The following is a 17,419-nucleotide window of genomic DNA, read 5'->3' on the forward strand; positions in this document are numbered from 1 at the left end:
GCTGATTCTTTGTATGGTTTATTCCTTTTTATTGGTGACATACATTCTATTGTATGAATGTATGTTCATCTGTTTATATGTTTATCTGTTCACCCGTTGATGGACATTTGGGTTCCTAATGGGGCAGTTATAAGTAAAATGCTATGAACACTTACGTTTAAGTATTTTTGTGAACATGCTTTCATTTCTCTAGAATAAATTCTAGCTGTGGGGTTGCTGGGTGAGATGATAAATGTACATATAGAATATAAGAACTTGCCTAACTCTTCCCCAAACTTACATGGCACCCACAGTGGATGAGGGTTCCGGCTGCTCTGCTTCCCCACCCACACTTGCTGTTGTTGGCCATTTAACATTAGCCACTCTGGTGTCTATTGTGAAGACTCATGGTGGTTAATGTACTTCCCCATCACTAAAATGGGACCATCTTCTCAGGCTACACTTCTGTGAAGCGTTTGTTAGGCCTTTTGTCCCGTTTTACTGTGTTGTTTTCTCACTGAGTTTTGGGAGGTCTTTACGTATTCTGTATACAATTCCTTTGTCGGATACATAAAATGTTCTCTCCCAGCCTGTGGTTTGCCTTTGTATTTTCTCAAGGCTGTCTTTTGCTGAACAGGAAAACTTAACTTTGATAAGTCTAATTTGTCATTTTTTTCTTGTATGCATCATGTCTAAAATCTTTGCCTTTGTCTGCCTCAGTACTGTAAAGATGCCCTGTGCTTCCACCGTGTTATAATTTTAGTGTTTATGTGTCGGTCTGTGATCCGTCTCAGAAGCAGTGTTTGTGTACAGTGTGAGCTGTGGATTTAAGTTCATTTTGTTCCACACAAATGTCCAGTTGTTCAAGCACCAGTTTTGAGTGGATGGCCCTGCCCTCCCCGAGTGCCCGAGTGCCTGTGCTGAAAACCAGCTGACGCGTGAGGGTCTGCCCTGGGGTGCTCCCCACGCCTGCTTCTCTGTTCCTACAGAGTCCGGGCAACTGCACCGTCGCCGTGGCGCTGCAGCCGGGGGCAGATCCCACCGTCCGTGGGCGCTTGCGTGGTGGTTTTAGCTCTTTGGCTACCTTTGCACTTGCAGATAAATTCAGAATCATTTCGTCAGTTTCTACAAAACTGGGATGTTTTTTAACTTTTGACTTTGAAATGACTTCAGGCCTATAGAAAAGTTACAAAAATAGTAATAAGTGGCCCCATATGCTCTTTACCCCGGTTTACCAGTTCTTATCATTTTCCCGTCTTTGACTTACCATTTCCTCAGGGCCTGTTTGTACTAATTTTTTCTGAACCATTTGAGAGTACGTTGCATTCATTACACTCCTCCGCCCCTTAGTGCTCTGGTGTGTGTTCCTAAGATTGGTGCCGTCTCCTGACAGAACTGCGGCCTCAAATTCAGGGTGCATGTCTTGGGACTGCCATTGGTGCTCTGGTTTCTTTAATCGACCTGGTCGTGGTGCCTCGATCCCTCTCCCGTGGCACCGGGCCCTCACCGGGCTGCTCTAGACTCAGCTCGGCCGTCTGTTTGCAGAGATTGGTTTTTCCTGTTGAAGCCACTGTGTTCCTGGTCCATCGCCCAGCTTATAATGTCTCTTTATTTTGCTGAGTTCAGTCTGCTGCTGTTCGGTGGAGCACATTGCCTGTTGGGTCGGGGCATGCTGGTCTGTAATGCTCTTAGGGCGTGCTTGTCAGGTATTTCTATCGAGGTTGTGAATGGGAAGGCATCCCTTACGCCTTCGTTTTCAGAAGGAGTTTGTGTAAAACTGCTGATGCTTCCTCCTTAAATGTTTCACAGAATTCATCAGTTTCTGTTTGGAGCTAGAGTTTTAATTGTGGGTATTTTATTACAACTTCAAGTAAGAGATACAGGGCTTTTCGGAGGTTTTATTTCTATTAGCACTAATTTTGACGTGTGTGTTTTTCAAGGATTTGCCATTTTTTTTCTAAGTTGTTGGATATATGTTCATATATTTGTTCATAATATTTATTATCTTTTACTATTTGTTACAGTCTTTGGTGGTGCCCCTTGCGCATTCCCGGCGTTGGTAATATGTGTTTTCTCTTTTCCTTAATCGGTTTTTCCAGGTGTTAGCAATTTTGTTAACTTTTTAAAGAACCAACTTTTGGCTTTATTGATCTTTCTATTCTCTATTTTATTGATTTCTGCTCTCATCATTAATATTTTCTTATAACTCTTATAATTACTTCAGGTTTAATTTGACATTCTTTGTCTAATTTCTTAAGGTGTAAAACCTTATCTAACTTAAGTACTTACAGCTATTAGGTATTTACAGTATAAACTTATCTCTAATTTCTGTTTTAGCTGCATGCTATCCTGTTTTTATTTTTTATAATTTATATTTTCACATTCCATTTAAAATTCTATTGAATTTTCTTTGTATTTTCTCTTTTGAGCCCAAAGGTTATCTAGAAGTATGCTATTTAATTTCCAAATATTTGAAGTTTCTAAATATATTTTGTTATTGATTTCTGATTTACTTCCGTGTGATCAGAGATTATGGTTTCAGTTCTTTTAGACTTACTGTGGGCTGTTGTGTGGTGAGCACTGCGACGGATGCTGCTTGTGGCCAGCACCGTTTTACGGAGGTCCAGTAGCTCAGGGGCGTCACTGTTTCCACTGTTGTTTCTTCACAATTTTTTTTTTTTTTTTGCCTAATGCCATTCACTGCCGAGAGACAGGTATTAAGATTTCCAACTATAATCGTGGATTTTCCCGGGCGGCCCTGCGCTCCGTCAGCCCTGGCTCGTGTGCTGCTGATTCTGGCTGCGTTCGCGCCGTCTTTGTGCCGATGGGCCCTCCGCCTGGAAGGCGCTTCGGCTGAGTCTGGAGTCCCAGGCCCGCGGCCCTTCTCTCCGCCGGTGCGCTGAGGCTGTCACTCGGTCCGTGTCGCACTGTTTCTGACACGGGCCGCTCCTGTTCCTGCGAGGCTTCCAGGGACTTGGCTGCGGCCCCATGCGGTGCGACCTCCTTTGTATTCACCTTCCTTGCTTTTCGCTGACGTTCCTTGGTCAGTGTGTAACTGGTTTTTAATCAGGTTTGGAGAAACATCTGACCATTGTTTCTCCACACTGTTTTCCCTGCTTCCTTGCGTCTCTCCTCTCCTCCTGGGGCTCGATTGCGTGTAAGTTAGACTCCTGTGCTCTCCCACAGCTCACTGAAGCTCTTTATTTTCTGTAAATCTTTTTGTCTCTCTTAGTTTCGTTTTGGAAATTTTCTATTGACCCGCCAGCTTACTTAGATTATTTTTGGCTCCAGAGAGTTTTCTTTGAAAGAGATTTTCTTCAGGGACGGAGAAGATGGAGGGGAGGCAGGCGCAGGCTGCAGTGAGGTCTCCGCAGCTCCGTCTCCACGGCTCACGCGTGCAGATTCCACGCTCGGGAGAGAGCCGGGAGGGTCTGCAAGTCCATCAGGTGAAGTTGGACACAACACGATTCCATTGGGGGCGGTTGAAATGCCTGTGGGTGCAATGACACCTGTTGTTACGCTTATGGGCAGGTTGCAGATTTGCTTGAAAACAAGTGACTTAATTACGGGCCTGAGCACTTGTCCAAAGTGTGTCCTCGAGCCCAGGCCCCTTTTCCTTTCCTCCCAGCAGACGGCAGCCTGATATCCCTGGCCCCTTTCACTGGCTCCTTGGAGCACCTTGAGGACACTTGAACAAGCACTGTGTACTTAGAACGATCCCCGTCAGCTGAAGGCAGGGCCTGTAGGTTCTACAGAGAACAATTTAAGGCTAAGGGGCTTGTGCAAGGGCCAAGAGGGAGGGAGTGCTTTGGGGAGCCTCCCGTCCTGTCCCCCTATTTACACATGAGGTCTGTGCTGTCTACGTAGCATGACAATTTATGTCTGTGGTGTAAGCACACCTCCTGGTGAAAACTCTGTGAGAGCCACACTTTTTGGAGTCCCCTCCATTTCAAAGATTTCTCTCCTGCAGTTTAAAGGTAAAAGAGTTTCTGGGTTATCATCATTTTCATAAGAGCCTCGCTTGCAGACAGCGGAATATATGGGGGGCATGCAAAAATGTCTCTGATGGAGTTTAAGACTTTGATGAAACATGTGAGCATTGAGCTTTCTGTGTGTATTAGGACATGGACATGGACATGGACCCCCTCGTCATCCATCCTTCACACCCAGGCCTCCCCTGCCCCCCCTTAAAGATGCTGGATTTTAAACAAGTTAATAGACTTTATATTTTAGAGAGATTTTAGGTTTGCAGAAAAGTTGAACATAAAGTACAAAGTGCTCTCATGTTGCCCCACCTTGTCTGCACATTCCGTTTCCTGTGAGTAACTTCTTGGGTTAGTGTGGTCAGCTCACAATGGATGGACACTGTTATGAACTAAAGTCTGTAGTATACACTCACTAACGCACCCTGAGGATGCAGCCGTTGGTCTTTCACTGGCTCCATAGTTTTGCCTTTTTCAGAATGTTATGTAGTTGGAATGCCTTCTTTCACTTGGCAGTACGCATTTCAGCATCTGCCATGTCATTTTTCTTTGTTGAGTAATATTCCACTCTGGACGGACCACAGGTTAGCAGCCATCACCTACTAAAGGGCATCTCGGATGCTTCCAAGTTTTAGCGATTATGGATTAAGCTGCTATAAAAGTCCCCATGCAGGTTTCTGTGTGGACATGAGCTCTCCATTAATTTGATAAATACCAAGGAGGAAGACGGCTAGATCATAAGATGCTGGATTTAAAAAGAAAATCTCACTGGGGTACTCACACCTCCTGGTGCACTCACGGACTGTGTGTTTTCCCAGAGACGATGACCACGAGGACGGGTTCTGCCAGCCTTACCGGGGCATCGCTTGTGCTCGCTTCATCGGGAACCGCACCATCTACGTGGACTCCTTGCAGATGCAGGGGGAGATCGAGAACCGCATCACAGGTAGGAGCGCAGGCTTTCCACGCGAGACCGTGGGCAGTGTGGCGCTGTCCCTGCGGCACGGGCGCTTGTGTTCTGTCCACTCTTAGCTTGGACGGCGCCCGCTCCCTGCCCATCGCAGTAGAAGCAGGTGCAGCGCCGCCGTGGTTTCCCCTGACACGTTCCTCCCATTTGTATGTTTAAATTAGCTAGTGCGGGTTGTTGAGAATATTCTTCTTCTAACACGCTCAGTTGGGTCTGCCGTGTGGTCGGAGCCCTGTGGTCCTGTCCCCACTGCCTCGCGGGTCTCCCATCCCAGGGCTGCCCCGCCAGGCAGCCAGCCCCGCACGCTCGCTGCACTGGACTTTGCTCCGTCTGGCATGACTCTGCGCCCTTTTGGAGTCGGGGTGGGTTGAAAGGTACCCGGGCCTGGTTTCGGGTGTTTGGGAGAGAGGTTGCAGGCCGGCGGCCATGCGTGGGGACTCGGCAGTGAGCCCAGCCCTGCGGCAGCCCTCGGCTCCCAGGGGACGCCCCAGAGCTGAGAGACAGGGAGCAGGTCATTGAGGAACGAAGCTGCTCCTCCATCTCGTTAGGAGTTAGTCCCTGGGTGATTGTTGGCCTTCAACCTTTATGCATTGACAGAAGGTCGTCTTGGGAGAAATCCCTTGAGAAGCGAGAAAATGAATTAAAGGAAAGCTCTGCAAAGCCTCCCGGTCTCTCCTGCAAAGGCACTCGTGTTTCTCCAGACTCTGTGAGAACGCAGGAAAGCCTTGTGACGGAGGCAGCTCTCCCAGCTTAGGTGGGTTCTCTCCACGGCAGTTTTGACCTCAGCTGCCCAGGAGAATCCCCGCCCACCCCTGATGCTGGGTCCCAGGAGAGCCTGGTGCAGTTTGCCCTGTGAAGGGTAGGCATGAGGCTCGCGGGCAGAAGCCCAGGCAGGTGTCACTGAAATGTCCTTCTACAGTTAGGTCACCCCTGGCCTTGCCTTTTACCCTCAGTCTGTGGCGTCTAGGGTTATGGTCAGGCAGGGCCTGCCTGGCCCACGTTCCGGAGCCCCCCGAGGGCAGTAGTGGGATGTGGAGAACCTGGGAGGCACCATCTTGGTCCAGTTGTGAGAATGGTTTGCAAGCCCTGCTGTCTGTCACTGGAAAAGCTTTTTATACCATTTAAAGCAGAACTTCTCACACCTTTGACCCAACAGGCAGTAAGTAAAAGGTGTACTTTGCATCTTGACTTAGTGCACACACACGTATTTCACAGAATCGGAATGTGTTACAGGAGACACTCACCCATAATAAAAACAGTGCACTTAGAATTTTCTCTTCAGTTTTATTTTATTAAAGAAAATGTTGGGCCCAGCCGGCGTGGCTCAGTGGTTGAGTATAGTCCCCTGCACCAAGAGGTCACCCGTTCGATTCCTGGTCAGGGGTATGCCCTGGTTTCGGGCTCCATCCCCAGTAGGGAGCATGCAGAAGGCAGCCAGTTGATGTTTCTCTGTCATCGATGTTTCTGGCTCTCTCTCCCTCTCCCTTCCTCTCCATCTAAAAATCAATAAAAACATAAAAAAAAGAAAAAGTTGGTTGCACCCTTAATACGAACCAAGCAACCCAACACCCCCTGTTCTGTTTTACTTATCTTTTAAAATGCTAGCCACAGACTGCAGAATTAATTCTACACTAATTGGCAAACACTGATTCAAGACCCAAGATTGTCCCTCATGTATTTCTTCAGGAATTATTTAAAGAATTAAGCAACTTGGATCTCTAGTCAGACTAATTTTATAACAGCTTTTAGATAAAAGTTTAGAATGAAGATTCTGTACATTCGTGGATCTCTGAGAAAATAAATGTGAAGGTGCTGGAGACCGCGGCGTAGAGACCGCGTCGGTGTGCCGTTGCCTGGAGCGTGCCCGTCAGCACTGGCTCCCAGGACTCCGGGCTCCCACGAATGGGCCGCAGGAAGCCCTGGGGGTGCGTGCAGGGCTGGACAACGGGAGGACAGGAGGTGCGCTGCACCCGCGGCACCCAGAACCCGCTCTCAGAAGTAAGCCCCACTTGACGTGCCTGAGGGGAGGGGAGGAGGAAATCGACTGGGGGTCGGCCGTGACCCCAGAAGTGCCAGGCGTGGCTCTCAGTCTCCTGCCCGAGAGCCAGGGCCGGCACCCGCAGCAGCCCTGCAGGCGGTCGCCAGCGCCACAGCACGGGATGGAACTGATTCACGCCCCGGTGTTTGGCCAGCCTCTGGTCCTCAACTTCACTAGGAGCCAGGAGTGACCGTGGGGGCGAAGGATGGTGTGACCCACTGGCCACAGGGGGCCTGGCCGAGGCGCCGGGGACAGCACCGGGACACAGCTGGCACCACGGCCTGTGGGCCGCTCTTCTCGCCTGTGTACCGCTTCCATGTGGGCTTTCCCTCCTGTGGGGTCTCAACAAGTCACTCTCAGATAGAGACACAGGCCCAGGAAGGGCCGAGGGACCACCTCCCGCAGTCAGCACCGGGCCCTGGCTGGACTGGCTCCTGGGATGTCGGACCAGCAGCCCCGCCTGCTGGCAGAAGGGGCACTACAAGTGGGTGGAGCTGGGGCGCCCCAGGGACTAAATTCCAACCGCGCTGCAGGGTGCGTAGGGGAAGCGCCTCTTTCTTTAGCTGTCCAAGATCAAATCCTCCTAAGCAGGTCCTTCCCAGGTCAGAGTGGCTGGGCCTTCTGGCCGAGCCCCACTGCGACAGCCTTCCCCCCGCCCCTTCGTTTCTCCATACCCGGTGTCAGGTTCTTCCTCTGGGCGGTTCATTCCCAACACACTCCATCTGGGGGCAGCTTGCCCCTAAAAAGCAAGACTGCACACCTGGCTCAGCCCTCCTGCTAGGGCTGCTTCTCCGCTTCTCCTTTACCACAGCCCCCCATGCAAGCCCCCCTTTCCCCACCTCCCAGTTCCTCAGCTCTCTACCCGGCACCCACCGCCCTCGGCACCCCTTTCCTCTGCCACTCCCTGTCCTCTGAGTCCTGCCAGTGCATGGCCCGGGCTGGCTCTCCGTGTGTTTGGCACACTCGCCTCCCTCCTCTGTCCTGGCTGCGGCCTCCGCAGGCTGCTGTGACCTGCCCGCAGGCCCCGGGGCGTCGAGAGCGAGGCCTCATCCTTGTGCCTCTTCACCAGTCTCCCGGTGGGAGCCGCCCAGCCCACGGCTTCTCCGGCTGCCCTGTGCTCGCAGAGCCCCAGGTTCCTGTCGGGCCGGAGGAAGTGCCTTTGGGTCTGAAAGGGGGCCCTCCCGCCATGCGAGGAGCATCTAGCAGGTGGTGCCACGGGCCCAGTTTTCCTTCGCCTTGTTCCGCCTTGATGTTTGTAAGCGAAGCCTAGGGCCTTCTACGTCTGGGTCCAGTCAGGGCCGATGACGGCGGCCTGGGGCCCAGCTCCTGTGAGCGCCTGGGCCGGGAAGATAAGGGGGGCAGGGGCGGGCGGGCCCTAACCACAGTCTCGCTCCTCCGCAGCGGCCTTCACCATGATCGGCACGTCCACGCACCTGTCGGACCAGTGCTCCCAGTTTGCCATCCCGTCCTTCTGCCACTTCGTGTTCCCGCTGTGCGACGCACGGTCACGGGTGCCCAAGCCGCGCGAGCTGTGCCGCGACGAGTGCGAGGTGCTGGAGAGCGACCTGTGCCGCCAGGAGTACAGCATCGCCCGCTCCAACCCCCTCATCCTCATGCGGCTGCAGCTGCCCAAGTGCGAGGCACTGCCCATGCCCGACAGCCCCGACGCCGCCAACTGCATGCGCATCGGCATCCCCGCGGAGCGGCTGGGCCGCTGTGAGTGCCCGGGGTCCCCGCCCCGCACACGGGCCCTCAGTCACTGCAGGTCAGGTGCAGGGCCCCTATTCCAGCAGAGCTGCAGGAGGGCTCAGGGCAGAGGGCGGGGCTGCCGGTCACAGCTCCCGCCACACCCGCTGGCCCCCGCTGGGGGGCACAGGTGAGTCGCCCCGCCGCCCTGCGCCTCAGACTTCATTCCCTGAGGTGGAGCCACCTGCCGGCCACAGAGCTGTGGGGCATCGGGGAGCAGGCAAGCCTCCAGACCCGCCTTGTGACCACAGGCACCTGTCCTCGCTGACCAGGCGGGCCCTCCTCCAGGGCACCCCGGGAAGCTCCACACTGTTCCTTAGCCAAGGGGTCCCCAAGGTGCTGGGAGCCTGGTCGCCTGCCCACCGTGCTCTCCGAATCCTGCCACAGGGCTTTCTCCACATGACCTCGGACAAGCAGCTTAAATGCCGTTTCCTCGACTGCCGGCCTCGGAGGTGGAATGAAGAGTAAATGAGTTAATGTTTAGAAGCCTCAGAACAGTGTCCAGATGTGGGTAGCACTGTAACCGCTCAACACCCGGGCCTGGCTCAGGGAGCACGGCCCCCTCGAGGCGGAGTGGCGGGCGGCTGAGGTGCGGCAGGCTGGTGCTGGCTCCCCCCGGCTCAGTTTGGTTTTGCTTCCAGAGCCGGTGAACGTGAGGCTGGGGCTGAGCGCCTTGTTCTGGAATGGGGGTGCCTGCTGGGTCCCTAAGGTGGTTTCAGGATCATGGAATCACTTCCCCTTTGATGCCCCTGATGCACCCCAATTTCATTAGTGACTTTGGGACTTTATCAAATAATTATTTTTAATGCTGCTTTTCTTAGAGGGATGTAGAGTCCTCTGGTCTTTTGGAGACTCCAGTCTGAGTACATGCAGGCAAAGCGGTTCGCTCTCCTTTCTAGAGGAGCTGGGAAGGGTGTGCTGCCCGCAGAGGCCGCCCTCGCTTGCATCGGGCCTCCTAACATGTCTCGTCTCTTAGACCATCAGTGCTACAACGGCTCGGGCACGGATTACAGGGGGACAGCGAGCACCACTAAGTCGGGGCACCAGTGCCAGCCGTGGGCCCTGCAGCACCCCCACAGCCACCACCTGACCAGCGCAGACTTCCCTGAGCTCGGAGGGGGGCACGCCTACTGCCGGAACCCCGGGGGGCAGATGGAAGGCCCCTGGTGCTTCACAAAGAATAAACACGTGCCCATGGAGCTGTGCGACGTGCCCTCCTGTAGTGAGTGCCCCCCCCCGCTCTCTCTCTCTCTCTCTCTCTAAGTGGTGGCTGCTGAAGGCAGTTGGTGGTGACATGGACCGGGAGGCTGTTGGCTTGGGTGCCACCCATCCCACCATCATGACATTTATTTTAAATAAAACTATTGTTGGTTATAAAAGTAATATCTTGTCATTATATGACATTTTAAATTATAGAAAAGTGCAAATCACCCCTAATTGCCTCATTCTGTTTGCATTCTGCCAGCCCTTTTCCTGTGCCTGGTCCTGGGATATTCAGTTTGCATCTTGCTTCTCCGTTAACATTGTCACCTGACATTCCCCGTGTTAATCCACGTGCCCCATCACGGCGACGGCAGCTCCGCCTGTGCCTCCGCCCGCCTCCCACTCGGCTCAGCTTCCCCACGTGCACTCGGCAGAGGGAGGGAAAATAGAGCTTAAGTCTCTCACCACTGTCCCTGCAATTTCTCTATTAAATTATGACTGGAAGGGCTTGTCGGGAGTGGTTGCGGACTTTACAAACATTATTATCCTTCTTCCAGTATGTACGTCCCACCAGCTGCCGTGGCCGCCGGCCTGAGACTGGGCTGCCTTGCGAGCCTCCATCTCGGCGCCTGGGGTAGGGGTTGGTGGGAAGCCCCTGGGAGAGACTGAGGGGCTGGGTGAAGCGCGGCGGGCTCAGCGCCGCCTGGGCGCCCGGCAGCGGCCTGGCCCGCGGCCTCACGGCCAGCACCGGCAGGCCTGCGCCCTGTCCCCACCTCGGCGCTCCCGCTCACCCAGCCGTCCACGCACACGCTTCAAGAGCGTGTTCATTGCAGGAATCAATTTTAAAAGTGGAAATGGCAGGAGTTAGATGATAGTATAGCTACTCTATGGAATACTACAGTGGTTTGAAAAATTTCCTACAAGGATGGTCATGAGGTCCTGTGAAGGGAAAGAAGCAAGTTGTAGGCATTAGCTGTATTATATCTCCCCTCCCTCCCTCCTTTCTTTTTACAAAAAAAAAACAAAAAAACGAAAGCGGTGTGTGTGTGTGCACTCTCTCTCTCTCACACACACACACACACACACAAGCCCTATATTTCTGGGTAAAGTTTGGGGACAATACGCACCAAACTTTTAGCAGTGATTTCCCATGACCTACAGAAATATTGAAATATAAGATGTTTTTATAATGAGCAGTTATTAGCTTTGTAGTTAAAACTAAATCAAAACATGAAGAAAAAATGTAACTTTTTTGACCTGGCGATTGCAGGAATCTTATATTGCAGAAATATTTGTACTTAGCAGAAATGCAAGGATGTTTATTTCAGAATCACTTTTAATAGCTAATAAGAAACAGACCAGCTGTTTCCCGGTAGGGGTTTGGACGATACCGTGGGTGGTGCACGGCCACCGAGGAGCCCCTAGAGCTGTCTGTCCTGTGCTACGTCTGAGGGCGATTATTCTGCCCCAGACCAGAAGCAGGGGTGCGGACGATAGCATCCTATTCAAAATGAATTCTATTCAAACTTCTATTTTAAAAAGTATGAAACTGCCGGTCTGTGCGTCACAAGAGTTGACTGTTGTAACCCCATGTTCCACGTAGAGCACGCATAGAACACCAGGTGGGCAGCAGCCCGTCGGCAGCGGCACAGCCCCTGGTGAGGTGGGCTGTTAGGAACAGTCACTGTCCTAACGCTACAGTTGTTAATAAGCATGTGCTCTGGTTGTGATGTTAAAAGATAACGATAAGTAAATGGCCGTACAAGTGTTTGGAGGGCTCGGCTCACACCTCTGACTTGGCCTTGGCGTGGGTTCTCCCCCACCCCTCATAATGAAAACTGAGGCTGCACTGCCCCGAGGCTTCTAGAACATCTGCCCCCGGGCAGGGCCGGGAGAGTCTGTGGTGTTGCTTTATTTTATTTTGGTGCCAGGAGGCCAGGCTGGGTTTGGGACAGTGTTGTTTTTTACCGAGGTGGCAATAGTGTTCATTTTCAGAAGTGAATTCGGTCTTTCAGAGACCGTGTTACCAGAAATCACTTGTCACCTTTCAGATGGAGAGCTCGTTACCCCCTAGTCCCGTGTGCTTTTCACAGGGTGAGGGAGAAAGCTGCTGGGGGTGGGGAAGCGCCCTTTCTGCCCCCGGAGCCCCCAGCTCTGCTCGGGGCCAGCACTGCTGCCCGGGGCCACGGCGCCTGCCGGTCCTGTGGGGAGACGGCGCGCCCGGCCGCAGGCTTCCCTCTGTGCGCCCCTCTCGCCCACCGCCTTCCAGGTGCTGGTCCCCTGCTGCTGCTCTGCAGGCCCTCACCGCGCTTCAAATCAAATGCTCCTGTGATCATTATCCTAAAAGAATATGTTAACATACAAAACTGTGGACGGCCCTAAAATATGGCATGAAGAACAGGGTCGTTTCTGACCCCAGCACCTAGTTTCCCTCTCCGAGGACAAGGGCCAGACGGGCTTCATCAGGGGCCGCAGAGGTGAAACCCGGCGGTGCGGGCGAGCGCCGGCCCTCGGAGCCCACTGCTCTGCACTGTGGTCGGCCCCGGGCAGCTCTGGGGGCTCACGGGCCCACCGCGGGCAGGGTGCGTCTGTGCGGGCCCCTCTTCCCAGGTGGGGTGCGCCGCTGGCCGAGTGCCCAGGTGTGCTTGAGTACCGTGGGCGGGGCGGGAGGCGGTGTTTCTGGAGCTCACAGGGGCCTTGCTGTCCACAGGCCCCCGAGATGGCAGTAGGATGGGGATCCTGTACATCCTGGTGCCGAGCATCGCCATCCCCCTGGTCATCGCCTGCCTCTTCTTCCTCGTGTGCGTGTGCCGCAACAGGCAGAAGGCCTCGGCCTCCGCGCCCCCGCGCCGGCAGCTGGTGGCGTCGCCCAGCCAGGACGTGGAGATGCCCCTCATCGGCCAGCACAAGCAGGTCTCCCCGCTCCCCCTCCGCCTGCCACAGGCACAGCACACAACTCTCTTAAACTGTCTTTCGTTCATTGTTTCTCCTCTGAGACGTGTCAGCACGTTTGTGTCCTCGGAAAATACATGGTAGGATGTTAGAGTTCAGCATCCCAGGGGTGGGACCCCCGCTGAGCCCCCCTCGCTTTGTGATGCTTCAGCCCTGGGGGCCGGGGGGCGGCAGGCCAGTAAAGGGCTCGCTGGTCCCCACCACCTGAGGTTCAGTATGGCATTTTTAAGGGGCTGGGCCTGTTTTCAGCTCAGTTTGAGGTGTGGTTGGTTTTGCTTTGTTGTGATTTTCAGGGACGGATAGAGCAAACAGTCTTGTAGAGGAAGTGGGGGGCAGCCCCCCACCCTAGGGCTTGTCAGGATGGTGAGAACACAGAGAACGTCTGTCACAGCCGCTCAGCATGTGAAGGGGCGTTCACCTCACAAGCTGTTGGCCAAGAGTCACTCGCTTGTGGGCCGTGAAGGGGAAGAGTGGACACCTTCAGCTCCGTCTATGGGAGTCACTCAGTGTTCGGGGGTAGGCGTGGGGTGGCTGGACCGCAAGGGGACACAGAGCCCCCTGGGGTCAGGGAAGCTCCCGGAAGCATGGGGGCTGGACACACAGACGGGGGTGAGAACCAGGGAAGCTGAGCTCTGCAGTTCGCACCGATTTCACCCATGTGGTTCTTCCATCAAGGACCATGTAATCGAGAATCTAATTAAGAGGAGGCAGCGAGAAGGCCAGTGAGGGGCAACAGGAGAACAGCTGGCCTGGGCTCGGAAAGTGAGAGCAGTCATGGGGTGCACAGCCTGGGTTCTAGAGAGGTAGCCGTGGGCCTCCCTGTGCTGAGCGCTGGTGGCTGGACCTCCTTGGGAACACACTGGGGCGAGGACAGGCCCTGGGCTGGGGGCGCAGCTGGCGCTCGGCTGGGTGGTGTGTGAGTAGGTGTGCGCGCACTCTGCCGTGGGGCCCAGCTGTACTTGGACATAATTTGCCACCTGGTTAGGACCCGTTGAAGGTTTCAGGAAGCTCATGATGAGAGGGTGCGGTTGAAAGCAGAGCGCAGTGTGGGGGCAGGCCTTGCGGGACAGGCAGGCCAGCAGGTCCTCTGCCAGGCCAGGGCAGCAGAGCCGTCCCTCCCCCGAGCCCGCAGCGCTCCCCGGTCTTTCTTCCCGAGCGGTAGCGGCAGGAGTGTTTCACCGGGCCTTTCTTCTTGGCAGGCCAAGCTCAAGGAGATCAGCCTGTCCACGGTGAGGTTCATGGAGGAGCTCGGGGAGGACCGCTTCGGGAAGGTCTACAAAGGCCACCTGTTCGGCCCTGCCCCGGGGGAGCCGACCCAGGCCGTGGCCATCAAAACGCTGAAGGACAAAGCCGAGGGTCCCCTCCGGGAGGAGTTCCGGCACGAGGCCCTGCTGCGGGCGCGTCTGCAGCACCCCAACATCGTCTGCCTGCTGGGCGTGGTGACCAAGGACCAGCCCCTCAGCATGGTCTTCGGCTACTGCTCACACGGAGACCTGCACGAGTTCCTGGTGACCCGCTCGCCGCACTCTGACGTGGGCAGCACGGACGATGGCCGGACCGTGAGGTCGGCCCTGGAGCCCCCCGACTTCGTGCACGTGGCGGCGCAGATTGCCTCGGGCATGGAGTATCTGTCCAGCCACCATGTGGTCCACAAGGACCTGGCCACCCGCAACGTGCTCGTGTACGACAAGCTGAGCGTGAAGATCTCTGACCTGGGGCTGTTCCGCGAAGTGTACTCGGCCGACTACTACAAGCTGACGGGGAGCTCGCTGCTGCCCATCCGCTGGATGTCGCCCGAGGCCATCGCCTACGGCAAGTTCTCCGTGGACTCGGACATCTGGTCCTACGGCGTGGTCCTCTGGGAGGTGTTCAGCTACGGCCTGCAGCCCTACTGCGGGCACTCCAACCAGGACGTGGTGGAGCTGGTGCGCAGCCGGCAGGTGCTGCCCTGCCCCGAGGACTGCCCGGCCTGGGTGTACGCCCTGATGCTCGAGTGCTGGCATGAGGCCCCCGGCCGCCGGCCCCGCTTCAAGGAGATCCATGGCCGGCTCCGGGCCTGGGGCGCCCCATCTGCCTACACCAGCTCTGCCCAGACCTCGGGGGCCAGCAACGCCACGCAGACCAGCTCCCTGAGCACCAGCCCTGTCAGCAACGTCAGCAATGCCCGCTACGGGGGCCCCAAGCCCAAGGCCCAGCCTTTCCCGCAGCCACAGTTCATCCCTATGAAGGGCCAGATCCGACCCCTGGTGCCCCCCCCGCAGCTCTACATCCCTGTCAACGGCTACCAGCCCGTGCCTGCCTACGGGGCCTACCTGCCCAACTTTTACCCTGTCCAGATTCCCATGCAGATGGCCCCGCAGCAGGTGCCTGCCCAGATGGCGCCCAAGCCCGGCTCCCACCACAGCGGCAGTGGCTCCACCAGCACGGGGTATGTCACCACTGCACCCTCCAGCACGTCCGTGGCAGACAGGGCAGCCCTGCTGTCGGAGGGCACCGAGGATGCGCCGAACGCCCCTGAGGATGCGGCCCAGAGTCCCGTGCAGGAAGCCGAGGAGGAGGAGGAGGGCTCCGTCCCAGAGACCGAGCTGCTGGGGGACAATGACACCCTGCAGATGGAAGAAGCCGATGCACAGCTGGAAGCCTGAGGGGTTCGGGGCTGAGGGTGCTCGGGGGAGACTTAGAGATGAGCCCCAGGCACTCGGGGGCTGGCCGGCTACCTGACCACATGAAGCCTTGCTCCTCAGCCGTCCTTGCCGTTGGTCTTTAAGCCAGTGGTGCCTGATGAACGGTGACCCCAACGTCGCCTGCATTTTCCTGGAGGAGGCTGGGTAGTGAGCATTGCCTGTGCTTTGAAGGAAAGTGGGCGGTGTCTTCCCACCGTGTTGCATGTGGATCCAATATTGCAAAACATTGGGACGGCAGGCCTGCGCCAGGCAGCAGGGTGGACGTGGCTGCTCGATTCCAGCGCCTGGCTGCTGGTTGCAGATCAAGGGGCTGCCAGCAAAGATTAGCGAGAGCAGGACGCTGCCACCTGCCAGGGCCTGGTGAGAAGGGGGCTTCTGAAATGGGAGTCCCATTTTAAAACAAAATGTGCCTTAAAAGAACCAACACGATTTTGTATTTTGTGAAATGATTTTAATCATCCTGCATGTGTGTTTTGCCCACTTTCTTGGCATCCGAGGGAAAGTGCTCCTGGGCTTGGAATGTTACAAAGGAAGCGATATTGTACAGAGCACAGTATTGTTTGTTTTCTTGGAATCATGTACAGACCTTAAATGTAATTTATGTGGTTTTTATATGCGATTTTCATTGAAGTATTTTGAGCTTAAAGTAATGACTTAGTAATTTAACTGTTTACCTTACCCACCTGGGATGCCGCCTGATTGTACGTTGGTTGCTGTGTTTGTACTGAGGTAAGAGAGGTCCGTTCATTTCAGAGCTCCCGTGAGGAGGTCAGGGGCACACCATGCGGACACGGGACAGCTACACGTGGGACTCCCACACTGTGTATCCAGTGAAGCCCAGCCATGCGGGCTCAGCTCTCCACTGGCTGTGAGGATGTCAGGCGTCGGTGGTGCGGGCGAGGGAGATGCCCCCCAGTGCCTGTCTGCTGAGCCCTTTGCAGCCTTGGGGGCTGGCCCAGGACCGTGACTTCATGTGAATGTGGATGTTCGTTGTAAATAAATGATGGAAACAAGCTCCATTGCTTTCTCTGTTAAGGTCTCTGGTGAATTAATTGCTGATGACGTGAAGTAGGTCTTTGGTTTTAAACCTCTCCCCTCCTGAGGCCCCAGGACCCCTTTTTAGACCTGGAGCCTGGTCCTAACCAGGGCCCTGAAGCAGTGCTGGGGGGAGGCCATGAGGGGAACGGGTCTCCTTCACCCCCTGCCTGCACCCCCTGCGGTGGGGCCAGCTGAGCCACAGTACACCTGGGCCAGGGTCCCCTGGGGGGGTAGAGGAGGGGCGCTGTGGCAGCCACACCTGGGTGAGGCCTGGGGAAGCTTCTGCCCAGGGCCCGGCCCTGCCCCAATGTGGCCTGGGGCCTTTCCGTGGTCACTGAAGTGGGTCCACAACCCGGGGTCTAGGTGGACTCTGGAGGGATTTGCTTTCCACAGTTGGGCAGTTCCTGCCCTGCTCCCAGGCCGACTGGGTGGGGCCAAAGAAGTGCATTTCTAACAGGTGCCCAGAGGGTGCTGATGCTGTGGTCAGGGGGCCCGCTGACACCCACTGAGCACAGCATCCCTTGGTCCAGCAGTCCAGCATCGGACCATGCTGATGCAGGTGTATCCTGCACGCCTGCCCACTGCTTTAGTTAGCACCATGCTGCTCGGGACGGAGCCCCCCCACGGGATGAAATGAAGTGTCCGAGTGCCCTCAGACCGGGCGGACTCTCCCCTACCAGGAGGGAAATGAGGCGATGGGGCGAGGACTGGGAGCCCCAGCCCTGCCTGGTAGGTGAGCCCAACTGTGTGTGTGGGGGCGCAAGGTTCAATGCAGCTACTACTCACTTCCATTCACCTGAACGAGGAACTTCTCTGTAAAGTCCACCTG

The 17,419-nt window shown here is 55.4% G+C and overlaps 1 protein-coding gene across 1 annotated transcript in view; it reads left to right on the forward strand.

Annotated features, from left to right (window-relative positions):
* Positions 1-16,583, forward strand: part of ROR2 (ROR family WNT receptor 2) — a 212,492-nt gene extending 195,909 nt beyond the window's left edge. The window contains exons 5-9 of the mRNA XM_087822522.1: positions 4,781-4,908; positions 8,369-8,683; positions 9,690-9,935; positions 12,627-12,829; positions 14,068-16,583. Of these exons, the coding sequence (XP_087678648.1) occupies positions 4,781-4,908; positions 8,369-8,683; positions 9,690-9,935; positions 12,627-12,829; positions 14,068-15,513 (2,338 nt within the window). The 3' untranslated portion in view covers positions 15,514-16,583. The remainder of the gene's footprint in view (positions 1-4,780; positions 4,909-8,368; positions 8,684-9,689; positions 9,936-12,626; positions 12,830-14,067) is intronic.
* The last annotated feature ends 836 nt before the right edge of the window (positions 16,584-17,419 follow it).

This window comes from Miniopterus natalensis, chromosome 12, assembly GCF_054644295.1.
Source record: "Miniopterus natalensis isolate mMinNat1 chromosome 12, mMinNat1.hap1, whole genome shotgun sequence".
NCBI classification, from domain to species: domain Eukaryota; kingdom Metazoa; phylum Chordata; class Mammalia; order Chiroptera; family Miniopteridae; genus Miniopterus; species Miniopterus natalensis.